General features: G+C 42.2%; 3 protein-coding genes across 3 annotated transcripts in view; all 3 read left to right on the top strand.

Moving 5' to 3' along the window:
* The window catches only part of cntnap2b (contactin associated protein 2b), a 40,485-nt gene extending 37,052 nt beyond the window's left edge, over positions 1-3,433 (top strand). The window contains exons 24-25 of the mRNA XM_031559342.2: positions 1,055-1,129; positions 1,212-3,433. Of these exons, the coding sequence (XP_031415202.1) occupies positions 1,055-1,129; positions 1,212-1,411 (275 nt within the window). The 3' untranslated portion in view covers positions 1,412-3,433. The remainder of the gene's footprint in view (positions 1-1,054; positions 1,130-1,211) is intronic.
* Positions 3,434-4,567: 1,134 nt separating this feature from the next.
* Positions 4,568-18,283, top strand: cul1a (cullin 1a). The gene is made up of 22 exons (XM_031559343.2): positions 4,568-4,776; positions 7,750-8,284; positions 8,620-8,797; positions 9,202-9,369; positions 9,477-9,527; positions 9,759-9,849; positions 10,342-10,505; positions 10,721-10,883; positions 11,350-11,480; positions 11,802-11,909; positions 12,284-12,390; positions 12,645-12,693; positions 12,806-12,937; positions 13,318-13,435; positions 14,435-14,511; positions 15,111-15,242; positions 15,666-15,758; positions 16,130-16,177; positions 16,284-16,366; positions 16,520-16,625; positions 16,960-17,073; positions 17,499-18,283. Exons 2-22 carry the CDS (start codon positions 8,145-8,147, stop codon positions 17,577-17,579), a joined length of 2,334 nt encoding a protein of 777 aa, XP_031415203.1. The 5' UTR covers positions 4,568-4,776; positions 7,750-8,144; the 3' UTR covers positions 17,580-18,283.
* Positions 18,284-19,256: 973 nt separating this feature from the next.
* mcm6l (MCM6 minichromosome maintenance deficient 6, like) lies at positions 19,257-26,774 on the top strand. The gene is made up of 17 exons (XM_031559787.2): positions 19,257-19,456; positions 19,537-19,683; positions 19,811-19,921; positions 20,109-20,358; positions 21,506-21,671; positions 21,916-22,061; positions 22,431-22,581; positions 22,720-22,861; positions 23,059-23,200; positions 23,449-23,556; positions 23,771-23,926; positions 24,023-24,151; positions 24,342-24,506; positions 24,738-24,849; positions 25,596-25,796; positions 26,199-26,338; positions 26,527-26,774. The coding sequence occupies exons 1-17, from the start codon at positions 19,362-19,364 to the stop codon at positions 26,647-26,649; spliced, it is 2,484 nt and encodes an 827-aa protein (XP_031415647.1). The 5' UTR covers positions 19,257-19,361; the 3' UTR covers positions 26,650-26,774.
* The last annotated feature ends 517 nt before the right edge of the window (positions 26,775-27,291 follow it).

Raw genomic sequence — 27,291 nt, forward strand, 5'->3', positions numbered from 1 at the left:
TTCACCCTGGAGGGTTTCATTGCAGTGTGGACATCTAAAAGGTCAGCGTATTGATCCCAGCCCTATTTACAAGGTACACCCACAAAGACTCCAGGGGGAAGGACACGTTAATCTATAGTTTTCATTCTGGCTTCTGTTGCCTGGCAAATTGTATACTTCTCCTGGGCTTTCAGAAAGCTATTCCTTTGGGGCATGTAATGCCTGCAAGGACCTCGGAGTAGAAGCAGAGTTTTACAAAGGGTTCCCATGGTTAAGGCTCTCTTTTGCCAGATAACAGTGAGACTGGGCTGTGAAATCAGAAATCTGATTTGGCTCTTGGAGAGTGGGTATGCACTTTAGAATGAGGATCCTTCTCCCTGGTTCCGCTTTCCAAAAGCGGCAGATTTGGTGACGGTTGCTCTCAGGGAAAGACATCTGTGATCACTGTCACTGGCCTGCAGAGTGGATTAGTTCAGGGGCTGGCAAAGGCACCAAGGACTGGGCACTGTTTGTGTGTGTGTGTGCTATTGTGTGTGCATATGCGCATGCGTGTGTGTGTGTGTGTGTGTGTGCCCCCATTGCAAGATTCATATGGTTTTGCCACCATTTTCTTGCATGTACAGTAGCGGGCCCACAGAGCTGGCAGCTGTAGAGAGCAGACGGGTTCGCTCAACTCTCCTCTCCCATCTTCCTGCACCCTCTGAGCTCTGCTGTGTTCAGGGTTACACACACGGCTGCTCAATCTATTTATATGCAATACACATACATGCTCCACCTTTACCAGGCTGTAAAGGATGACTGTAAAGGATGGTTCGAATACACAAAAAGCCAAACACAAAAGCTTTGGCAGCCATTGTCATTTTCATGATAACTTGGTGCATTGTCTTGCTCATAATGAGTCACACAGCTACAGTTCATGATTCAACATTTCCATTACATTTGTATTGATTATATGTGACTGTTTTTTCTGTGTATTTTCTTTGAAGCAGTTGAAACAGTTGAGTTTGGTCATAATAGAGGAATACATCATAGGCCTATTCCCCCAAAAACACAAATATCATTTATTTTATTTCAGCTGGTGCCCAGTTCCCTTTCAATGAGGAGATGGTGAGCAGAGATGGGCTGAATCGTGACTCGGCGATCATCGGGGGTAAGGATGCTGCTGCAACCCAGCAACACCCATTTACATCACTGCTTTGCATGGAATGTAATTATACCAATTTGACACGCAGGGATCATCGCCGTGGTAATCTTCACCATCCTGTGCACCCTGGTGTTCCTGGTGCGCCACATGTTCCGCCACAAGGGTTCCTACCACACCAATGAGGCCAAGGGGGCCGAATCAGCGGACTGTGCTGACGCCGCCATCATCGTCAACGACCCCGCCTTCACAGAGACTATTGACGAGAGCAAGAAGGAGTGGTTCATCTAGGCGGAAGTTTCCAGGGTTTCCGGGCAGGGGATGACTGCCCTCTGGGGCAGGCCTAATAACAAGGTCTACTCAATGAATGATTAGGCGGTCTGTGCAGTCGGCTCGGGGGAATTTTTCACCTCGGACTTTGTCAGAGCACTGACTGGCATGTCTACAATGTAATTATGTTGTGTGCAAGTACAAGGAGTTAAATCTACTCCACTAAACCATTACACGCACATAGGAGGGCATATTTTAATTTTATTCAATTTTTATTTATTTATTTATTTATTTATGTATTGTTCCCTTAAACCACAGACTTACATCCAAAAACATTGTGCGTTTATCTCGTATTTGATTGTGGAACTCTTTGTTTAAGATCGATAGAGCAGTACCATTGCTTTACAGGAATAAATGCACCACATTGCCTGTGTGACAATTAGCACAATGCAAACAAATTATGTTTATTTATGTTACAGGCTATGACATTTGATTGTATTTATGATGTGCCCTGTAGTTCATATCTCCAGGTATATCTAATGTCATGGTTAAAAAGGACAATAGTATTTCATTTTTATGTCATACATTTTAAGATGCTCCCTTTTCAAGTTACCAAAATTCAGTGTTCACTAGTCCATGATTGTTGTACATGTTTTGCTGACTTCTATGTTGTATACTGTGGTGATTGTATTGGTATCACCTGGTAGACAACATTCAAGTGACAGTTTTATTAAAAATACCTTTTCATCAAAACATTAACCACTCTTGAGGTATAGAAATGGCATATAGTAGTGTTAGATGTTGGTGCCTATGTAAACTGTCTGGAGCAATGTCATTTCAATACAATATCGTACCACTCGAATTCTCCACTACGTTCTCCAAAAAGAAAACATTTCTTATTAAACCAACACACCTTTGATAAACAGAAATACTGACAACAAATACAATTTGACCACAACACTTTTAATACTGCTACTACCAATAATAATAATAAGAATTTATAATAATAATATTGTTTAATATAACTATGTCTTGATTGAATCTATACCACCTCAGCCAAATCATTAGTATAGACCATAGGTTTGTGCTGTAACTTGACCGAACAATTCACATATTTCAGGTGACTATAATATACCAATGGGAGACTCAAATTAGCATGCTAGCTCCACTGCCCTTTTCAGATAGCATGTTATGCTCAAAAGGGTGCCAATTACTGGCCATCAATTTTCATAAAAGGATTAAGATATAACAACAATGTAATATTGATGAAATTGAATTTGTGGCAGATAGACACTGAGGACTAAGTATAATTTAGACATAGATTTAGAAATGTTCTTTAAAAAAGGGTTTACAGCACATTTTTACTCACTGTAATTTCCACAACAAAACGTGCACGTTTACTGTGCCTTTGCACTGTACTGATACCATACATGTATACAAGTTAGGTCTCTCAGTCTGCATCTACTGTTTTTTACAGTACAGTTATGGTCTTCAGAGCATCCTTTCAACTGACCAGAAAATGAAAGCACAATTTTAATCTTAAAAAAGCTTGGTGTTGACATAAGTAGTTCTAAACATGACAGAATTTAATCAAGTTTAAAAGGGTCACTTGAGTTATGTAGAATAGTGGAGACTCAAAAATGAGTGTTTTTTTTATGCAGTTATGTAAAAAAAAACTTCAATCAAATCAAAACTGGCAAACATTCAAGAAAACTAATCTGGTCCACTCTTTAATTTGGGGAATTGGGCTATGGTGATTGTATATGTAACAAAAACAATTTCAGCGTTCACAGGCTTCCGGTCTATGACTGAAGCCATTATTAAAAGAATATAGTTGTTAACAACAATAACATGGTTAATTATCATGGTTGTAACTCAAAAGCACATTATATGGAACAGAACATATACAAGTCACATTCCCTCCCCTCAACGTTCTGCTTGTCAAACTCAACCAGGTGATAAACTCAGTTTGTCATTTTAATCACGGAATTCAGTAGACACCAACATCCAACACTTGGATTAGTTGTGTAACTCAATAAGCAACAACTAACAAAACAAAATATATTGTCTGACTAAATCCTTTTTAAGTGCCTCTGGGATTTAGCATACTAATGGCAAAAACATGAACATGTTTTGTAACAGATGCTTCAGTGGAAATTCAGTATACATTTGGAGAGTTTCCATCAGGTTTCCATCAAGCAACTTAAAGGGGAAACTTAAAACGAGGAGTTATCAGATTAACTTTTATTGTGTTACTGCAGTTGAATGTACTGCTAGTTGAAAGTCAGCTTCTAAAAAGGCTTACACATGCTAGTTAATTGACAGTTAATTTACACATTGCCTTTATCTATTGTGCTATTGTTGTGAACAATTATTTTGAAAATATTTGTTGTCTTTATCTTTAATATTACATTTCTCTTCGGTGCTCCATGTCTGCTGCATCTGCCTGCTCCAATTTAGTTTAGAGTTTTTCAAAAAAAATTTCCAAGCAGAAACAGCACATCAACAATGAATTTCAAATTATGTAAGAATTCAAGAATTTCCCACATGTATTCACAGCACACAAGAATTGTAAAAGTATTATTTTGAAGAAACCGTTTTCTTTTCATGAGCTCACTGAATTGTGAATGGTGCCACTGATAATAGAGAATGGATTTTAGGAGAGATCCACAGTGAGAGTATTATTGATGCTGTTTGTTTTTTCTTATTATTGTATGAATGTCAATAAGTCACTATAACGAAATCATGACACATATCAATAAATATCAGAACTCTTTCTGTTTTGATAAAAAAAAACTGTTTCCTGTGGTAATTGATGATGGATGTCTCCGTGATTTACCTCAAAGACGGGTAGACAGACAGACAGAAAGAAAGAAAAAGAAAAAAACGTGGTTTCCTTTGTGCACAATTTTCACAATCATTTGACCATGTAACCTAATAACGTCAAACTAGCGTACTTTTACAATGTCATATCTAAGTTATATCCCACTTACCATTCGCACTGTGAGGTCGTCTGATTGCCTGATAACAACTTATTTCGGCAATGCACTGAATGAAAACAAAGACGGTAAACAAACTTGTCTACGGACGCCTTTTGTAGGCAAGTGGAACCACAGTCATTGTATTGAAATGTGCTGGGGGAGATCTTTTGTCAGAGCACAACCTGGCGGAGACGAATGTTATTTTTCCATTTACTGCAGCAGTGTTGTTAGCTAGCTAACGTATCTATCCAACTGCTTTGTTGGGGTTATTCTGTACATGGTGACGATTCGTCTAGTAAAAAGGAACTTCAAATGTATATTCAAGATTAATCATATGATCATTTTTTCAAGATTTGTTGAACATATGTATGATCTGGAGTTTGAGACGAACGTTGCTGGACAATGGTAAGATCGCTAATGAAGCTATATAGATCAGACAGCTCTAAACATTAGCTGAGACTATTAGCAATAACCGAGACCGCTTCTCACCGCCAGCCAACTTGCTAGCTAACGGGACTATGCTAGCATTGTTAGCAAGCTAGCTAACGTATCTGTTCAACGAATAACATTAACTTTTATGTTTGTTGTCTAGTCTGTATGCTGGATAGCGCGTTTTAGACGGAAACGATGGCCTAGTTACCCTTCTAAATGTAACATATAGTGTTTAGTATTGGCTAAATTTATGTTGCATTTGATATTACCTGGCTAGGTGAGTCGGGCCTATGCCCCTTATAGCATGAAAATAGCACCACTTCTGGCTGTTTGCTCTGTTAGCTAGCACTCAGATCCCCGGTATATTTGCTAGCTGCAACATAGCTATCTAGCTGTCACAGCTAGTTCTGTCACCCTGTATGCCAACGTTGCTCTCCACAGTGAACAGATTAAACACTCGCATTTATTTAAAAATAGATCGTTATTATAGTATTCATTTCAAATGTAACCTGGCCCCCATCTTTTCAGAAAGTGTTTTACTGAAGTAGGGGTAATGGTTTGGTTGTACTGAGGGCTAGCTATGAGGGATGATCTCTCCTTGCCTGACTCAGCTAACATTGACAGGCTACAGACATTAAGCCTACTTGGCTACGAAGACTACCTGTCTGATCCCAATCTCCCGGTAGACTACACCACCACCCGATAGTTAACGAACCATTGTATAGTGACTGTTGGCTTAACAATTCGTTAACTATTGGGTGGTGGTGTAGTCTACCCGGACACTTAACTAGGTGCCGTGTTGGTGTTAACTACGTAGATAGCTTGGTAGCATTTGGCTAGAAAGTGAGACGGCTAACCCATTTCGCTTGCAAACCACTTCCTAAAGTACATTCACATAGGTGTCAAGAAGGCCTCAGTGCTACCTATAACATATTTACATGGACTACATTTTTGGTTGACCTACTCTGCCATAGTGGTCATTCTAGCCCAGCACACATGTCTCCAGGTTAACTCCATTTAGGTATGTTTGGGAATTCGCTTGTAGTAACCATCCACAGTTGCCATTTGTCGAATGATCTCTTGATTTTTCTAATAGGCCTAATTGTCAGATATTTATCGAGAGTTGATTACTCTCCCATTGCCGGTGTCCGACCACTGTTGACCCTTTGTGCATATAATGGCAATGCAGTTACAGGTTCGATTTCTTTGACAGCAATGTTGATGCGCTTTCACATGGGATTGCATGTGGCAGAGCAGACTATAGCACCACTATCCACGTATTGAAAGGAAGGGTCTAATGACCTCTGCCTCTTTCATTCCTACAGGTATATTACCCAGTGCGAACAACAATATTGTGACGAAGTAGTTTACTTTTACAGTGACCTCAGTTTGGTAGTGCTTCAAGAGTATTCATTTCGAGATGTCAAGGTGTAGTGTAAGGGTTTCATGTTGTTCTTAAGCCGGACTGACAGAAAGAAGTGCACAGATACACAGAACTAATGCAATCTGATATTGTCAGCTACTGCGTTACCTTGTGATTTGCAGGCACTGGCCTAGATGTTGTCATCAAAAGCTTGTTTAAATGAAGAACTTGTAATGAAGTTATGTAGATCATGCTTGAGTGACAAAGTAGATCATTCTCTTTATGCTGATATATGAATATCAAGGCCAGTGTTCAGTTCCGAAAAACAGTATTTGTCATATGTGTGAGTTGGCGATGAGAGTCTTATAAAAGGTACAGTGTGCAAGATTGTGAAAAACAAACCACTTTTCTTCCATCCTTTCTTTCTCTTCCTCCCCACTCATCACTTGTATTCTGTAATTTTACTGACATCCTAGAGGCCCAGTCCGTCACTTTGGACATTGGACCGTTAGCTCCTGATTTGTTAAAGACAGAGGCACACTAAGAAACATAGAAAAGAGTGTGTCAATAGCACTGCCCTGGCTCTTCAATAAGCCAGCTTGTTGAAGTCTTTTAGCTTTTTTTTATGCTTTTTAGCAAACTTATTTCAAATATAAAAACACCTCCAAGCATTGGAAGCTCATGTCCCATGGCTTGTAATTGACCACACATAATATGTACACCAGCCTAGCAACAACCCTTTTCTATCCTAGTTGCTTGGCCTACCTTGGTTAAGTTTCATGCCTGAGCTCTGAAATCTGTTGCCATGGTTACACGGAGGGAACCCCAGGACATAATGAATTTGAGGGCTTCCGTAGCAGGAGTGATTATCCCGGGAATACCTCTGCCATTAATCTGGGAAAAGCGAGCAACAGTTCTTCCATAATGCTTGGCGCTCTGGTCAACCTCAGTGCACTGAATATTGCAGAGAGTGCTGCAATTATCTTAATTAGCTTAAATATTTTTTTACATCCCATGATGAGATGGTTTGCCTATTATGAAAAAGACACATTTTTATTATTGTATTGCAATATATTGTTTTCCTCAGCAAAATCCTGGGTATTATTCAGGATTTCATAAATAGCATACAGCGGTTGGCTTACTGGCCATTGGTAAATGGAGGCCAGGACTTCAGGTGTTTTCTCTAGGGTGTGTAATACTTAACCTGTGCTAGACCTCTGCTTGCTTGACCATGGATCTGTGGTCGTGTAACTAACAGTGTCATTTTCATCTAGCTATTGCCTTCTCCCTGATATGTTTTAAAGTGGTCTCCATCTCACCCCATGGTGCTTCAGGGTGTAAAGAGAAGTAAAAAGCAGCCTGTTTTTTGACACACAGACTTCTGTCTGAACTATTTTACAAAGCAGAGCTGAAAAGAAGAATATGACTTAATATATAAATAGTTTCTGTAGGGACTGCTCCATTAACCTCAGGGGATTTTGATTTCCTTTTGTTTGTCTTTCCTTCAGCAAGCCAGTTGTTGAATGTTTCTGTAGACAGATGTCTCCTTACAGAATGTCTTTGTGTTTGTGATCTTTACCCAGGTCTCTTGGCGAGTTGTTCTAGTGATCGCTACCTGAGAGGGTCTCAAGAGGTTGCCCGTTTCTCTTTCTAGAGGACCTGGCCTCCCTCCCTGCCTGCCTGCCTACCTGTGTGTGTGTGTGCGCACGCGTGTGTGTGTGCGCACACGTGCGCGTGTGTGTGTGTGTGTGTGTGTGCGCGTGTGTGTGTGTGTGTGAGTGCGTGCGCGTGTGTGTGTGTCTGTGCACGCGAGTGCTTGTGTTTTCCGTCTGACCACGCGCTCCTTGTCTTCACACCCTATGGAAGAGTGACCCCCTGACTCCCCCAGTGGACACAGCCAGAGATAACCGCCAAACGTGAGGAAGAGGAGTAATCTGACGAAGAACGAGCAGGCAGAGAGAAAACCAGGGAGAGAGCCATGTCGTCCAACCGCGGCCAGAACCCTCACGGCCTCAAGCAGATCGGGCTGGACCAGATATGGGATGACCTGCGGGCTGGTATCCAGCAGGTGTACACCAGACAGAGCATGGCCAAGTCGCGATACATGGAGCTCTACACGTATCCTGCAATGCACCAGTTCAGTTACAGCTGCTGGTTGCCTGTGTGTTTTGCAAAGGAGCTGGACACTGAAGTATAGTTAAATAGTTAATAATTCATCATTTGATTTTGTTTTTTACTTCTGGATTGGAAGAGATACAAATATTGTAATCTATATAGTCTAGTCTATACTATAACTTATAGTCAACTAATGCTACATTTAATAACTTTTATATATTCTTTTTAAGCTGGTTCTGAGCACCTGATTCATTATTTACAATGAACTTACCCTGTCGCTCTGTGTTTCCTGCATGCTTGCATGTGTGTGTCCGGCCTTAACTCTCCTCCACCCACAGACATGTGTATAATTACTGTACCAGCGTGCACCAGTCCAACCAGGCCCGCGGCGCCGGCGCGCCCACCTCCAAGCCCTCCAAGAAGGCCCCCACCCCAGGCGGTGCACAGTTTGTGGGCTTGGAGCTTTACAAGAGGCTCAAAGAGTTCCTCAAGAACTACCTGACAACTCTGCTGAAGGTAGCCGGCCTTTCCCCCACTTTTGATGTGTGTTCTTAGAGTAGGCTCATGTCCAGGCCTGTTGTAGTAGTCCAGTTTGCTTCATACTGTTAATAGGAATGTGGCATATGCCACTATGTTGAGTGAATTATTTTTCCAATTACCCACCAAAAAAACATGGAAACAATCAGTTGTGATGATATGTAATGATACGTCAAGACATTATAGAGACTGGAACTGTACTCGCAAACATATGCACACACTCACACACACACTCACACACACACTCACACACACACACTCACACACACACACACACACACTCACTCACTCACTCACTCACTCACTCACTCACTCACTCACACTCTCTCTCTCTCTCTCATTATATGTCTTTGTGCTGACTCTCTTCCTGTGGTGTCTCTCAGGATGGAGAGGACCTGATGGATGAGAGTGTGTTGACGTTCTACACCCAGCAGTGGGAGGACTACCGGTTCTCCAGCAAGGTTCTGAACGGTATCTGTGCCTACCTCAACCGCCACTGGGTCCGCCGCGAGTGTGACGAGGGCCGGAAGGGTATCTACGAGATCTACTCGGTAAGGGCATCTCTGTGCTTACAAGTCTTTCAGACACTGGGATGGACTGTGCTTTTAGATCATCTTCAGTTCTTGTTGACAATCTCTCTTTGCCTCTCTTTGCACAGCTTGCCCTGGTCACATGGAGAGACTGCTTATTCAGGCCTTTAAATAAACAGGTAAGGGCAATTACCCATCAAGACTGACAGATTTATCTGAATCTAGGTATTGTATGTTGGTGATAGTGTTTTCTGGGAATCAAACTCATGGTATAGGTATTGTTAAGCCCATGCTCTACCAACTGTGGTACAGCCACACAGCATAGAGAAATGTGCTTTGCAATTCATGAAGAAGTGTTATGAAGTGAAGTGTTATCATGGTAGGTGCATTAATGCTTTGCTCCTCTGCAGGTGACTAATGCAGTGCTGAAGCTGATTGAGAAGGAGAGGAATGGCGAGCCCATCAACACCAGGCTCATCAGTGGAGTGGTCCAGTCTTACGGTGGGTCCCTGATCGCATGAACAGATTGCTTTTTAGTTGTCGTTAGGTAGTTTGTTTTTGCTGCTTGATCTTGATTATCTGTGTTGCGATTTGATCATCAGCCACTTATGCCAGTTTTAGCTGCATGCTGTCACATGCACTGCTCCTGTCAATGTTGGTTTCACGCTGTGAAATGATCTGCAGATGCAGAGCAGTTATGTGCTCCTCTGCATAGGCTCAGCACATTTCATACGCAAAGATAAATGTTAAGTATGAAAATGCGTAGAGATTTCAAGAAAATGAAAAAAGAGCTAATAAAAGAATAAGTATTGTGCCTTTATCTAGGTGATATTTGTGTGTTTACTGTATGTAATCTTATTACCTCGCTACATGCATATGAAAACAACCTCTGCTGCAGCTAAGCATTAGCATATATAACTTAAAGAGAAAGCAGCCAACGTTGCCCCATCGTGCAGGCTGTTAGTGTTCAATGACATGTTTGTGTTGTTCCAGTTGAGCTGGGTCTGAACGAGGATGACGCCTTTGCTAAGGGCCCCACTCTGTCCGTCTACAAGGAGTACTTCGAGTCGCAGTTCCTGGCCGACACAGAGCGCTTCTACACCAGGGAAAGCACAGAGTTCCTACAGCAGAATCCAGTTACTGAGTATATGAAAAAGGTAGGCTGGGCCTAAGCACAAGTCAAATTACACACCAAGATAGATGAAGCCTTGCTTGTGCAAAACGTAGTTGTGCAGAATTTTAAATGTCTACAGTATATTTCTGTTTAAAATGTCAGTGTTGTCATGGCATAGTGTTACTGTACTGTATCAGTATAGTGTTAAGTCCTTGTGTGCATACATGTTAATGTGTGTGTGTGTGTGTGTCTCCCCAGGCGGAAACTCGTTTGCTGGAGGAGAAGAGGAGGGTGCAGGTCTACCTTCACGAGAGCACGCAGGATGAGCTTGCCAGGAAGTGTGAGCAGGTTCTCATTGAGAAGCACCTGGAGATCTTCCACACAGAGTTCCAGAACCTCCTAGACGCTGATAAGAATGAGGGTACGGAAGCTTTCATCAGCCATGCTTAACTAGTGTGCTGTTTCAGAAATGAAAGCAAGGCAATTCGCAGTTTGGCAATTCCCAATTTGCAACGGCAGAGTGGCTTTCTGCTACTACTACTTTCTCAATAGAATGTCTAAATAGACGGGCTCTGGTTTGCATGTTCTGCCACATCCCAGAATGCAAAGCACACCTGGCTACAGGACCAGTTTAGCGGCAGTTGATGCAATTACTGTGTTTACACCTGCCCAAACAAATCACACCCAGGGTGAAAAACAAACCCAGTCCAATTTAACGGGACTAAAAAGCACTGGTCTGAAAAAGACTGTTTGGATAAAAGTATCGAGAATGTAAATAAATAGGCTGCAGAGGATAATCTCATTCTTCCCTTTCCTCTGTTCTTATCTGATGTGTTTGTCATTTATTGTTTGCTCCCCCCCCCCCCCCCCCCCCCCCCTTAACACAGATCTGGGCAGGATGTACAACCTGGTGTCCCGCATCACGGACGGTTTGGGAGAACTCAAGAAGCTGCTGGAGACGCACATCTACAACCAGGGCCTGGCTGCCATTGAGAAGTGTGGAGAAGCTGCTCTCAACGTGAGTCATGCTCTACCCTACTGTACCCTACCCTACCCAGCCACAAAACCAACCCAACCCAGGCTAAAGATAGACACTGGCTCATGTCCCAGCCCTGTAAAAGGACCGATATGGTCAGCTCGGGTAAAGGGGGAGAGATTTGAACCTTGTGGTGCGTTTGACCTCGTTTTCCCAGCCTATTTTGGCTAGTTATACTTGATGCCTCTTTTGACCTTAGAAAAATACTAGACCACAAATAACATCACCCACAACAATAACAGGTTTTTTAAGTATTTCAATATCTATGATGCTTCTTTCTCACACCTTTTTTTTCTATCCCAGGATCCCAAAATGTATGTACAGACCATCTTGGACGTTCATAAGAAATACAACGCTTTAGTGATGTCCGCCTTCAACAACGATGCTGGATTCGTGGCGGCACTGGATAAGGTGTGTATCTCGTCCACTGGCACATAATGATCTGTATGCTCCATGACTAATGGGCATGGCTTGACATGTAAACACCTGGAATGCCGCTGAGACAGATTCTGAAACAGACTTGGCATGGGTCCAGCTGATTCACAGCAGATATTTGCCAGGATCTCTTCCAGAGTCAGACTGCTGGCTGGGTTAGCTTTTGTTGCTATTTTGCTGCTGCTGTTTTTGTTGATGACGTTTGTTGAGGTACCGTAAACCATAGACTTTGGCCCCAGGTTCTACCTCATTAGTCTCCTTATGGCGACTTCATCAAGCTCTCTCTCTCTCTCTCTCTCTCTCTCTCTCTGTGTCTCTCTCTCTCTATCTGTGGTTGTGTGTGGCTACAGGCCTGTGGACGCTTCATCAACAACAACGCCGTGACTAAGATGGTGCAGTCATCCAGCAAGTCACCAGAGCTGCTGGCCAGATACTGTGACTCTCTTCTCAAGAAGAGGTGACCGTTTCTCTGTGTGCATTTCCACCCAGTGATTAGATAGTATGTCCTCCTAGAAAGGTTAGAGTGTGTGTATGCATGTTTTCCAACTGATCCAAATGTTTTCCAAATATGTTCAGATACCATGTGCTCTCTCAGGTGTGTGTGTGTGTGTGTGTGTGTGTGTGTGTGTGTTTTGACAGCAGCAGCAGGGGTGCATCTCTGTGTGTGTGGCTCAGTTAGTTTGATCTCTTTTCCGTCCTTACCTCTCACAGCTCCAAGAACCCTGAGGAGGCCGAGCTGGAAGACACCCTCAACCAAGTGGTCAGTTCAGACACACGCACACAAAAAGCACTACACTACACACATTTATTCAGAAGGTGGTGTTCAAGTAAAATTATTGACGCGTTTCTGTATTTATATGCTTGTCTCCCAGATGGTGGTGTTCAAATACATTGAGGACAAAGACGTGTTCCAAAAGTTTTACGCTAAGATGCTGGCTAAGAGGCTGGTCCACCAGAACAGTGCCAGTGATGATGCTGAAGCCAGTATGATCTCCAAACTCAAGGTAGGGGGCGCTCTCACGCAGGTTTGCATTTGTTCCAGTCACTAGCTTAATTGAGAGCATCGAGTTAGAAAAGAGGAGAATGGAAATTCCTATTCCAGACAGCGTTTGTCTTCAAGACCAGCCTGAGCGAGAAAGGAAAATGTAGCCATTGGGGTGTTGGTGAGCCATTTAGTTTGATCTGTTATATTTCTAGAGGTGTAAAGTGCATTTGTGCGCTACCAAGAGCATTGAGTGTGTGCATAACAGTAAGCTATTGTCAGCACTCAATCAAAGGATAAAGTAGTGAACACAGGCTAAACGATGCTTATGTCTGCTCCCCTCGTTCCTTTTTCTATGGCTAAAGCATTCTTCTTCTTCTTCACCGTTCCTTTCCCCTGCAGCAAGCGTGTGGCTTTGAGTACACCTCCAAGCTGCAGCGCATGTTCCAGGACATCGGCGTCAGCAAAGACTTGAACGAGCAGTTTAAGAAGCACCTCAGCAACTCTGAGCCCCTGGACTGTGAGTGTACTACAGCATCAGCACTAGCCCTTGTTTTTTTTTAATCCCTACCTAAAAACAGAACATATTAAAGCTGGGTCAGCAAGAGTCTAATCAGTACCCATGGTTTTTCTTTTTTTTTTTTTTTCCTCCTTAAAAACTGAGTATACAAAAGCATCAGTGCCCATGGTTTTCTAAATGAGAAAACACAGAAGGAGACATTTGTCTATTGTGCTGCGTAAACAACGATATGCTGAAATGAAGGCATTGTCTCCTGTATTAATTACAGATTATTTCGATTAATTGCACTTTAATGTGTTATTTACTGGTACTGTGGCCCATAATTGTGTATTGTGCTCTATAAATACATTTAGCCTTGCTTGTTGATAAGAGCCAGAGCCCAATATAGTTCTCTTTTAGGAATGCAATCAGTGAGTAAAAAGCAGCAAAAAGGTAAATGTGCCTTTACGACACAGACGAGGCAGATGTGTCCGTCTCAAAACACACACCAGGAAATTGGTCTTCCAAAGAAATATCTTCTGCTATTTATGGAATAATGTGCCTTTGAAGGTCTATTTAAGAAGCAGATTTTTTTTTTAACGTATTTTCAAAGGAGTATTGCATCTATCTTTTAACCTAAAGGTTGAGAAAGCGCAGCAACACACATACAACATATTCTCAAAAGGATTTATTTTGTAAAAAATGCCATGTAGTGACCGTCATTTTTCAGGAGTGAAATTCGACAAAGGTGTGTGGGTGTGTAAAATATATGTATATTAGCAAAACCATTCTGTATATTGTGTTTTAGTAAAAATTGTTACTGTGCTGGTGGCTGCGCTGCCTACTTCAAGAAGAGGGCAGCTGGTTTGTTTTGGTTTGAATATATGGTGGCGTAGAGAAAGCTGGCCATTGTGTGCAGTCCCCTAAGCACTAGCACAAGGAATTTAACATCTTATCCTGAATATGACTAGTGGGATGTAACCGCATCTCTGACTGTTCTATGTTTTTCTCTCTCTCCAGTGGACTTCAGTATCCAGGTGCTGAGTTCAGGCTCCTGGCCCTTCCAGCAGTCCTGCACATTTGCCTTGCCCTCTGAGGTCAGCTAACACAGCCCCACCCCACCCTCTACCACCTTTCCATCTGAAATGCTTTTCTCCATAGATTTGTGTGCCGAATTGAAAACCTATTATGTTAATCCTTGAGTGTTTTGCTAAAAATGAACAGAAGGCATATTTGAATACATTTACATTTATTTGTTTATCTATTTATTTACCTGACAGCTTTGTCCAAACAACGACCAATAGAAGTGAGGGGTTCATTTAATAGTCTGTTTCTTGTCAGACCGTTTTCTCATTGCTCTACCTTTTGAGCAACATGAACAGACATTGATATTTTGCTTCTGTGCACTGGACAGTTCGCTTATACTCATGAGCCCACGCTAGCCATCCACTTCTTTTATTAGCGTATGGGTAAACGAGCTGGGAACTCTAGAGAGGTTTTTACAACTTGGTCTCTGATTCAAGTGGCTGATTCAAGTCAAATGAGGGAGGAGCATCCCTTCTTACTGATGTGACCCTTAGAGAGAGCAGCGCTCATCCAAAACATGTTAAATTGAAGAAATGCCCTTGCATCACTTTGGCGTGTTGATCACTGGATGTGTTTTCATTTTGGACATGCTCGTGTCTGTGCCCTGCAGCTGGAGAGAAGCTACCAAAGGTTCACGGCTTTTTATGCCAGCAGACACAGCGGGCGCAAGCTCACCTGGCTCTACCATCTGTCCAAAGGAGAACTGGTCACCAACTGCTTCAAGAACAGATACACCCTGCAGGTAAGCAAACCGCGTCCCATCACACCTCCCCTCGCGCCATACTCCCACTGCCACAATGCCATAGGCCACCTTACAAGCCTTAATGTTGTCTGGCAATCTCCAACTTTCACGGCTGACTTGGCGTGAGAATCGGTGAGATTGACCAAAACAGGTGTATTTATTTGCCGTGAAATGCATTGAAGTCAATGGAATAAATGCTAGCGTGAGACTACATAAAAGCGTGTCTCACGCCACAAGCATGAGAGATGGCAACCCTGGTAGGAAGCCACTTTGTAGAAGTGCTTTGACATGTAATGTCCGGTTGAAGGCAGAGCTACCGGTTGAAAGCATTTGTTTCATGGGACAGGCACTTAATGACTTAACTTGTATGATTTAATAATGCAACTCTTATACCTCTGTGTGGTCTCCCTCTCTCCCCCACAGGCCTCCACCTTTCAGATGGCCATTCTGCTGCAGTACAACACAGAGGATGTTTACACGGTCCAGCAACTGACAGACAGCACGCAGATCAAAATTGTAAGTTGAAACTAGCATGCAGCTGTGTTGTTTTTGGTCTTTGCAAGGCAAGTCGAATTGGCTGTTAGCTGGTCAGCTTGCTAGTTTTTGACAAACTGTTTTTGGACCTGCCATCCAAACCTCTTTGTAATGCCACGTAATGCCTCTTTATGTTCTTGTACATACCCTATAACTCATTCCAGGGCATCTCATGATATTAGTATGAATCTAAGTGACGATTGTAAGAATATTCATGAAAATATTCATATGCTGTATGCAACTCACCAGCTTGCTAGTCATTGCCTCAGTTTTTGTGAGATGATGAGAAAACTTGGTTATGTTACACATTCATTTTGATTAAACAGATTTTTTTTGTATCATTCCTCTACCAGGACATATTGGTGCAGGTTCTGCAAATCCTATTAAAATCCAAATTGCTGGTAAGTGTTTGTAATATTATTTGTGTATTTGATGTTTTATGAAAAAGAGAAAATCACAATCAGACATCTCTGCTATGCCCCCATTTAACATCCTTGCTATTCTCAGGTCCTTGAAGATGAGAATGCCAACGTGGATGAAGCAGATTTCAAACCAGACACCTTGATAAAACTGTTTCTGGGATACAAGAAGTAAGTCACAATGCAGGATGCTTTTCATTTCAATTGTGAGTCATGCCAACATTGAATTACATTTTCCCCGTTGAGGTGCAAGCAACCTCTACTGGTTACAAAGTTGTTATGGCTAAACCCAGACTGTGAATATTTGGTTTGCTGTCCTAACAGTAAGAAGCTCCGAGTTAACATCAACGTGCCAATGAAGACAGAGCAGAAACAGGAACAGGAAACAACCCACAAGAACATCGAGGAGGACCGGAAACTACTGATACAAGTACACCACCCCTTACTAATAACACATCTCCTCATTCTAAGTAGTTGCTTAAAATGTACCAGCGACGTCTGTTATTCATGAGGGCTGCCATGCCACAACCAAGATGGCCGCTAACTCTAGGCATGCATATGACATAGATCTGGCCTGGATTCAGCTCTAGCTCAAACTGCCATAGGCCAATCTGACTTGGGTCATACTACTGTGATGACCTACATTAAATGTAATAATCTATATAATCTAATCGGTGTTACCCAGACTGCACTAAACTGTTACCACCCTGTTGGTTTCTTCAGGCCATTTTGTAACGACCCTGTCTGTCTCTCTCCCTCCTCAGGCTGCCATCGTGAGAATCATGAAGATGCGGAAAGTCCTGAAGCACCAGCAGCTCCTGGCGGAGGTCCTGAACCAGCTCTCCTCCAGGTTCAAACCCAGAGTCCCAGTCATCAAGGTGATTACCGTTTAGTTACTCTCCTCCAGGTTTAAACCCAGAGTCCCAGTCATCAAGGTGATTACCGTTTAGTTACTCTCCTCCAGGTTCAAACCCAGAGTCCCAGTCATCAAGGTGATTACCGTTTAGTTACTCTCCTCCAGGTTTAAACCCAGAGTCCCAGTCATCAAGGTTATAACAGTTTAGTTACTTTCCTATGAGGGGAAATGTTGAATGCACAGGGTTGGGGTCGTAAAGGTAGACAATATGAAAGCAAATCTCAGAGTCTGGTAACTTTACTGGCAATTAGGGATAAGTCTTGCAAGATGTGTCAACTATTATTACTCATTGGCCACCCTGCTGCACTCATGACTGATGTTACACGTTGCTGAAGCTGGAATGAGTTTCACTTAAAATTGTGCTTCGTTGTCTCCATGTTTCCTCAGAAATGCATTGATATTCTCATAGAGAAGGAGTACCTGGAAAGAGTGGACGGCGAGAAGGATACCTACAGCTACTTGGCCTAAACATTGTTATTTTTATTTTCTTCTCCTCTCCTTTGCTCTCTATCTCTTGTTTTTTTTTTTTTTTTTAAGAAGTTGTCTCTTGCGTAATAAACATCATTCCTTTTGACATCCGGCCTATGTTGTTGGGAATGTGAACACAGAAGGAGAAAGAAAGAAAGAAAAAGAATAAGAACTGGAAGAGGATAAGACGTGTACATCATACAGGCAGTTGGCCACCAAGCTGGACTTCAAAGCTCCAAGACTGAAGCGGAGCAGTCAGCCAATGGGAGATCACACAGGATGGACTGCTCCATTTTGATTTGTAAATACTGGACAGAGACCTTTAACCCCTGACCTTGCGAAATAAAAATACAGAAGAAAAATAAAACAATCAAACACCTTTCACATTAAGGGTTGCATGCTACTGCCTATCTACATTTAAGCAAGAAGAAAACTTTAAAAAAGAAAGATAATAGATGAGGGTATTAAATGTCATTGTTGCTGATCTCGGCAGCGATGGTTTACAGGAGTTAAGAGGAGGAGAATAATGAAAAAGAAAATATATATGGGTGCAATTTTAGCTGCACTTCTGGAGCGATAGCGTATCTGGTAAGGTCCTTAGAAGTGTATTCTGCATTATCTGCTATCGGAAGATCATTTGTATAGTGTGTTTCACTTTTTTAAATGTGTGGTAAATAAAAAATTAAAGGTTTCTCTATGCCCTCTGTGAGTGTGGGTTCATTTAAGAAGGACATATTTTGGTGGATGGATGATGATCTTATTAGGAATATACTAGATGTTGAGTCCAACATTTTAAATTATTTCATAAGGTTTCAAAACTAAGGACATAAGACAGAAGTTTATTTGGATTCTTCTAGTATCAGTGTGTCAAACTGGATTCTCACAGCCTGTAAAGAGCAAATAACAAGAAAGTACAGATATACATATTTATGAATATACAAGAACAAAAAACTATATTTCCCCCAGTATGTCTCACTATATCCCATAATCATGTGTGGCAACAGAGCAACCTCTCTATACTTCCATCACAAGAGGCCTCGTGTACAAAGCCTTGCGTAGATTTCACACTACGAGGCGTGCGCACGAACTAAATCAGATGTATGAAATCGTGCGCAGGATTCCACGCACCCTTTCTTTGTACATCCCAATCAACGACAACAATTTATACGTTGATGGAATGAGAAGGCTTTGACAAAGTCAAATTCTACCTCTGACAATGCCTTTATGTGCGTGCAGTCAATCACTCACCTTAAATTGGGGGAAACGGCTCTTGGTGCAACTTGCGCTTTCATGTTAGCCTGTCAGCTGCAAAAGTTATCAGAATCTGTATTGCATAGCATTTGCGTATGCTTATATTTCCATTTATTTAACTGCATACACCTTGATGTGTTTTTATTTCCAATAAGGCCCATGTGTCAATACTGTGCAAATAATATCGAAGGCATACATACTCGTAAACTTGCAATGTTAGTAGTTGCACAGCATAGCCTCAAAGTGTCGCCAACTGATAGAAAATGTGCGTATGCTAGAGATGAAATAGGCGTGGAGGAACGCACATTCTCACGTTCATTTCACTCTTGATACATCCGACTGTGGGCGTGAAGGATGGCGTACGCAACGTTTGTACACTAGGCCCCAGGTGCTTATTAAACGCGAGACTATTTAGCCTACGTCACAGCCCACCTGTTGCAGGTGCCGATGAATTGCAATCTCCTTGGTCCTCAAGTCGGTCTCCACCGTAGGTAAACTTGGCGTTGCTATTCAACCGTTTGACTATCTTAAATGGAACCTACAGTTGATACTACTGCCGCTGGTTTACAAGTGAAGGATGATCTTTCTGACAAATGTCAGAAATTATTTCTCGAGTTCTTGGAGGAGTAAGTTTGGTTTGTCAATCCTGAATTTCTGTCAATTTACGAGTAGTCAACCCGTCAGTGCTCTAAACTCAAATTCTCAGGTTTCAGGATAAAACTGGTGAGCTTTTATATCTACCTGACGCCCAAGAATTGATTCGACCGGAGAGGAATACTCTTACGGTCAACTTTACCAACATCGAACACTATAACCAGCAATTAGGTACTACCATACAAGAGGAGTACTACAGGTACATCTTAAAAACCTATTACTTATAAACGTAAAACTTAGTTAATGTGTTTTTATGGGAAGCACCCTGTTTTTGCAATGCTGAATGGTATTTGAGATATAACAGTCAAATCTTTATTTTCTTCCAGGGTCTACCCATTTCTCTGTAGAGCTGTGCGCCATTTTGCCCGTGACCATGGGACAATACCACCCTCTAAAGAATTTTATGTGTCCTTCTCAGATTTCCCAACCAGACTTAAGTAAGTATTTTATTGCCATACACTGGTGTGTTTTGTTTTTTTTGTATAGATGTAGTAGTTTGTCTGTTATAGAACCTGTTGCTAAGCTCCCTTTTGTTTTTAATGGTACCAATTAACTCTAAGATGGTGATGATATCACCTGTCCACAAAGTCCACCTGTCCAGTTGTGTCACTGACTGTCCTCCAGGATCAGAGAGCTCACATCTGCCCGGATTGGCACCTTGACTCGCATCAGTGGGCAGGTGGTGCGTACCCACCCTGTGCACCCAGAGCTGGTGAGTGCCACCTTCCTGTGTTTGGACTGCCAGACTGTCATCAAGGACGTGGAGCAGCAGTTTAAGTACACCCAGCCCTCCATCTGCAAGAATCCAGTCTGTGCCAACCGCAAGAGGTTCATGTTGGACACAAACAAGTCACGATTTGTTGACTTCCAAAAGGTATATTTCTGTCAGAACAAATGGGAATCTGATCCTTGCAGCCTTGGTGTTTAATGTTAGTCGTAATACAGTCTAAAACACTATTAATGTAAACCATCACTAAACTAGAAGGGCTTGGATCCACCACTTCAGGGACGTGCACAGGAGGGGGCTAAGGTTGCTCGGGCAACTGCCTGTTTGCCCTCTTCGACTGAAGTTGCCCCTCCGAACAAAATATGTATTTTTTTAAATAGTATTACGGCTGCAGAACTTCATGTAGGCCTAGATAAAATTATCGCAGAATAAGGCGTGGCGGCGGCGGTTAGTGAGAGTTTCAAGTGATATAGGCAACATATGCGTCCAGGGGACAGGGGCGTGGCGGCCGGCAAAAATTACCGTGTTGCCCCTTTTTTCCAGGGCAGAGCAACTGCCCTTCAAAATTCCTGTGCACGTCCCTGCACCACTTGATCTAGATCTGTTTGGAAATGTAAAGTTAGTAAGTGCAGCTGTAAACTAAATGGTATGACTGAACTGTGATGAAACACATTAATTCTGGTGTTAATATTGACTAAATTCATTTTTACACACATCTGCATTTTATGGGTTGAAAACAGCCCAGCACTCCATCTACTGCTTAAATAAATCCTGCACCTCACAAGGCTGATGCTGACAGTCAACCATTTGGTACATCTCTGTGTCGTGATGATCATAGACTTTTCAGTCCAGTAAACTCTCAGCCCCTTTGCCCAATTCTTGGCATTCTTCCAAATGATGCAGTGTGTGTGGAGTTGGACTCAGACCTGGGGGTGAACTTCCACTTTAATGGGTTCTTCCTTGGCCCATGCTCTGGCCCTTCACCACGTTTGATGAAACTCGGCCTTGTCGTTTTTTGTGTAATCCTGCTGACAAACACGCAGACAACGGAACCAAACGGAAAACATAACATCCTTGGTGGAAGTAATAATGTTACTTTAAAATAAGCCACACAATTGTAACTTCACACTTCACTTGATTGTAACTACGCTCTTTTTGCACACTTTTTAGTAACACAAACATAAACACTGTCTTCTCACTCTTAAAATAACACTAAAGGGTTCACTGAGGGTTCACCCTGTATCATGCCTTAAAGATAGTTGACAAGAGTGAAAACATTCACCTTTCCTGACAGGTGCGTATCCAGGAGACGCAGGCGGAGTTGCCGCGTGGTTGCATCCCCCGTAGTGTGGAGATTGTGCTGAGGGCCGAGGCGGTGGAGACGGCACAGGCTGGTGACCGCTGTGATTTCACCGGCACCCTCATCGTTGTGCCGGATGTCTCTGCACTGGCCATGTCAGGTGATTAGGGGGAATCTGTATAGAGCAGAATAATCTGTATAGTGGCAACTAACATCCTCACCTCAGAATTCTGTTGATGTCAGGTGAGGTGATGTGTGTGGGGGGCGGGGGGGGGCTTCTTTCAAACTCGGATCAATACTCGCACATCACTCGGTTTGTATATACTGCAACAAACTAAGCCCTTTACACACACAGCAGCTGGTCGAGTCCCATCCTTTGCCCTCTGTGTTGTCCATGTCTCCAGGCACCAGGGCAGAGACCGAGACCAGAGTGACTGGGAGAGAGGGCTATGATAAGGACGGGATCCAAGGGCTAAAGGCCCTGGGCATGAGGGAGCTGTCATACAGACTGGCCTTCTTAGCCTGCTACGTTTCCCCCACTAACCCCAGGGTGAGGTGAACGCGTACTCACACTCACACAGAAACTGAAACACTTTGGAAATATGGCTGCTTTCTTGTTTGGTTAAATGGTGTAATTGATATGTTTTATTATTTCTTTGGTTTGTTTAATCATTGTGGGTGATTCATGCAAAGAGGAACTTTTCATGAAAAGATCGCGTTCGGTTTTCTGTGGTCTGTGTTTGCATATATTTTTATATATGGAACTGGCATATTGTGGAAATATGACCCTTTTGTTTTTTCCATTTTGGTGAAACTCATTTCGTGTCATTTTTCACTTGAGCATTTATAAAATGGGGGTACATTTTCTTACAAGGACTGCATTGTTTGTTTAACATAAGTTTCTCGGTTTTATGTCTAGTTTGGTGGTAAAGATCTTCGTCTGGAAGACCAGACAGCAGAGAGTGTGAAGAACCAAATGACCATTCAGGAGTGGGAGAAGGTGTTTGAGATGAGCCAGGACAAAAACCTCTACCACAACCTCTGCACCAGCCTCTTCCCAACCATTCATGGTACTGACAGGCCCTGTGTAATAGCTTTCCTAGGTCTCTAGGAATTGATACTCCATCTTTCAGAAGTGGTGGCACTTTGCGTTATTGTAAATAATTAAACAATATACGACAACTTCTCTCTCTCTCTCCTCTAACCAGGAAATGATGAGATCAAGAGGGGGATACTGCTTATGCTTTTTGGTGGTGTTGGCAAGACAACCATGGAAGGGACTTCTCTGAGAGGAGATGTTAACGTGTGCATTGTTGGAGACCCCAGTACATCCAAGAGCCAGTTTCTCAAGTAAAATACAGTCCCATTCAAAAGAAACAAGCTGCAGTGTCACCTGAGTTATTAGAAATGAATGGACCCCTTTTTCCTTTGAAAGAATATTGATGGCAGTGGCAGTACAGAAATGGTCATATAATGAAATTTGTTCTCAATTAAGCAAATATTTGTTGATTTTTATATATATATTTATGCGTTTCTTGTTCCCGCAGACATGTTGAAGACTTTGCCCCCCGAGCTATCTACACCAGTGGGAAGGCGAGCACCGCTGCTGGTCTTACTGCTGCTGTGGTGAGGGATGAGGAGTCGAACGAGTTTGTCATCGAGGCAGGAGCGCTCATGCTGGCAGATAATGTACACATATCCTTCAAATCAACTTTGGTTCATGTCCATATTAATGGCTGCATTGATCATATTGAAGTGATGCATGGGCATATTGGATTTGGCATAATCTATTCATCAAGTAAATCTGTGTATTCTCTCTTGGTGGTGATCCATCATAATATTCGCGCTGAAATGTAATTAGATAAGTGAAGAATAACATTATCATATTGACTTCTACAGCGAGTGTTAAATCACACAGATTGGACTGGTTTCTGTAGGGAGTCTGCTGTATTGATGAGTTTGATAAGATGGACCTTAAGGACCAGGTGGCCATCCACGAAGCAATGGAGCAGCAGACCATTTCAATCACCAAGGCTGGAGTCAAGGTGCTGTGCTCCTTATTCACAGTAAAAAATATGTAGTGAAAATTACATGCGTATATAGAAATGTATATGGTTTTTATGCAGATGTAAAAAGCAATAGCTTGAAACGTTCAAATTCTAACTGAAGATTTTGTCTAAAGATCTACTGACCCTAAAAAATACTGGTATATTGCAACATCATTGATGTTTTAATACGCATTTTAACTGTGGGTTGTAGGCTACCCTGAATGCCCGCACTTCCATCTTGGCTGCAGCGAATCCCATTGATGGCCGGTACAATCGCTCCAAATCCCTAAAGCAGAATGTCAACATGTCCGACCCCATCATGTCCAGATTTGACCTGTTCTTCATCCTGGTCGATGAGTGCAATGAGGTTGGAGGGGAAAAACATTTACTATTGTGTACTATTATCTATAATAAGGAGGGTATCATTCATACCCATGACCTTATTCAGTCTTAAAAACTTTAGGTTACAGACTACGCTATTGCTAGGCGCATTGTGGACCTACATGCTAGAAATATGGAGTCCGTGCAGAGGGTCTACAGCACAGATGATATCCAGAGATACATTCTCTTTGCTCGTCAGTTTCAGCCCAAGGTAAGGATGGCACAATTGAACACCTTTTTGTTTTTGTTCTATAGCCATTTACTTCTGTGAAGTCTGTCACTGCCTGCAACTGACGGACTAATTCATTCACTTAATCACTGCACATGACCCACACTCCACTAATGTGGTGATTTTGTGTGTGTGTGTGTGTGTTTGTCTGTGTGTGTGTGTTGGGGCTCAGATCACGTCAGAGGCCAAGGAGTTTGTAGTGGACCAGTACAAGCGTCTGCGCCAGAGGGACAGCAGCGGCGGCACGGCCAAGTCGGCCTGGCGCATCACCGTCAGGCAGCTGGAGAGCATGCTCAGACTGTCCGAGGCCATGGCCAGGCTCTACTGCTCCGACGAGGTCGGGCCCTCTAGTCTATAACCTTTCACTTCATTCAATCGCCAGTCATTCACATAACACTGTATCTGGCTTCAATAAAGGTTTTTTTTCCGAAGTTGACTAGAATATACACTGTATTGCTTTGTATTTAAGATGTTTTTTATGGTATCTTCATCAGTACTACAGCCATGATGTTGTGTAAATGGCAACGTTCACTTGTCTAAATCTGTGGCTTGACTTCCAAACTTGAAGGTCTATCCCAAACATGTGAAAGAGGCCTTCAGGCTACTTAACAAGTCCATCATTCGTGTCGACTCTCCTGACATCAGTTTTGATCAAGATCAAGACAATGAAGACCTTAATGGTAAAGTTCTTGCTATTGTTCTCTTTTTAATGGCCTTTTTTTGCCACTGGTATTTAACCTGATATTGATGAAAAGATGGCATGGATGCCACATTAAAGCTTTGGACATTTTTGTGGCCCATTATTGGATATTAAAGGTTCAGTGTATATTATTTTTCCAAGTCATGTTTTGACATGAGGCCAAGTTTGCCTATGTTTTTGATACGGTAAAAAGCTGACTCTCAATCAATTAAGGTTTTTAACAATATCCTTTATTTTAAGACCTTTTGTTTCAAGATGAGTAGCAATCCTAAATCTCTCCTCATTTTCCCCAAATACGATTATTTCATTTTTTTCCTTATTCAACTTTTAAAGAAATTGTCAATGTTGTCAATGTATTGACAGAGATTCCAGGAGACTAAAGTCATAAGGTGAGAGGGCTAAGTAAATGTGGCTGTCATCAGCTTAACTATGATAAGAAATCGTATTGTCTTGATGCATATAAAGATTGAATGATAAAGACCCCAAGATCAAAGGCTATTTAGCTGGTTTCAATTCAGCAATCTCACCACTAAATACCACTATAAACTATACCTTTAACTGAGCCTATAATGTTATTAGGATGTTTTGGTGGTAAGTTGCCGTTATTTTCGTGTCTGTGTTTCTCAGAAAATGTATCCTCTCTCGACTGTTAAGAAATCAATAACAAACATTATTTCTTAATACAATCTGTAAGAAAAGAGGTGCTTTTGATTCCCGGACCCACAGATAAGAAGGACTTGATGCATGAGGAGGAGGCGCAGCAGAAGATCACTAACGGAACCAACGGCCACGCAATGGAAATGGAGCAGCCTGACCAGGAGAGGCCCGTCGCCGCCGCCGCCGCCAAGCCCGCTATCCGCATGTCCTTCTCTGAGTACCGGAGAGTGTCCAACCTACTGGTGCTGCACATGCAGAAGCTGGAACAGCGTAAGACCCATACACCTACAGGGATTAGTTCTATGACTCATTTAAGAGCACTGACTGCTTTTGTTACTACCGAATGCTACAGTATTTGGATGTTGAAGCATCTTTTTGAATGTGGTCAACATCTGTTTTGAAAAAACACTTGTGTGTAAAACTTGGGTGGGTCAACAACAGAGGAGAGAGCTTTGAAAATATTTGCCACGCCTTCCTCTCGTTGACATGTGCATTAGTGATCTTAATCACCTCTGTAAGACTGGAGAGCCATTCTAGGGGAAGAGTTGGAGAAGTCAGACATGGGTCACCAGGGTAAACTCCAAATGTCACTTCCGTGGGTTGGTTGTCATGCCTGAGGCGTGTGTGTGTGCAAGCAATATTTTATAACGTGTGTTTGTCACTTTGTGTTAGTGGATGAGGAGTCTTCTCTAAAGAAGAGTGAGCTGATCAACTGGTATCTGAAAGAGATGGAGAGTGAGATTGACTCCGAGGCTGAGCTCATTGCCAAGAAAAGCCTGATTGAGAGGGTGATCCACAGACTCGTTCATTATGTGAGTGACTCCTGTTTTCTTGGACAGTTTCCATTTTGAAGTGTGGTGAAACCTAGAGCCATAAATGTATTTGATTTATTCACTCAGTTTTCTCCTGTTTCTTCGATCTAATTAGTGCCATGGTTCATTATTGATTATCTGAGGTCTGGTATATAAATTATCCTTTGTTTTCTCTCTGCCATGCACAGGACCATGTAATCATAGAACTGACAAAAACTGGACTGAAGAAAGTTGGGAAAGAAGGGGAAGAACCTGTAACGGAAGAAGACCCTTATCTTGTGGTGAATCCAAATTACATTTTGGAGGACTAATGTTTTCACAATGTGCATAAAATTGCAGGCTCATGTTTGATCAGCTTTTGATGGAGATGCACTGTGTATGTGTAAATGTATATACAGTGTCTGTTAACAAGATAATAAACATGATTTTGCACGTGCATGTTTTGATGATTTATGTACACAAGATGGCGCCGTTTATACGCGCACTGAAGGGTTCCTGAGTCACTGGGAGAAGTCTGGCAATGAATTTGATGACCGGGTAATAGGTTCGCAGGGTAATCTGTATTGATTTGTGTTTTCAGGAAATAGATTTAGTTGTGTTTACATTGGTGCTGCTGACTCAGAGCCCAGGGTCTTTTAAATGTCACACTTCCATTTAATGCCTTTCTTCATGAAATATTAATTTTGTTATATTTAGTGTTAGCCTAAACAATCAACTCTCACGCGATCAGAATGTGGGCATTGTATGTATGACTGACATATAGGCCAGTCAAGTTCTATATCGCGTACTTTCTCTGCTCTTAAGCAAAATACGGTTTCACATGCACCCACACATAAATCAAAAATGTTAGGACTGTAATGGTAGATTATATCCGTACTCCCTATAATAAGCTACAACCAATTGTTTGCCACACGTTAAATACTAGACTTCATTACGCCATGTAGTTATTACTT

Source organism: Clupea harengus, chromosome 22 (genome assembly GCF_900700415.2).
Source record: "Clupea harengus chromosome 22, Ch_v2.0.2, whole genome shotgun sequence".
In the NCBI taxonomy this organism is placed as follows: domain Eukaryota; kingdom Metazoa; phylum Chordata; class Actinopteri; order Clupeiformes; family Clupeidae; genus Clupea; species Clupea harengus.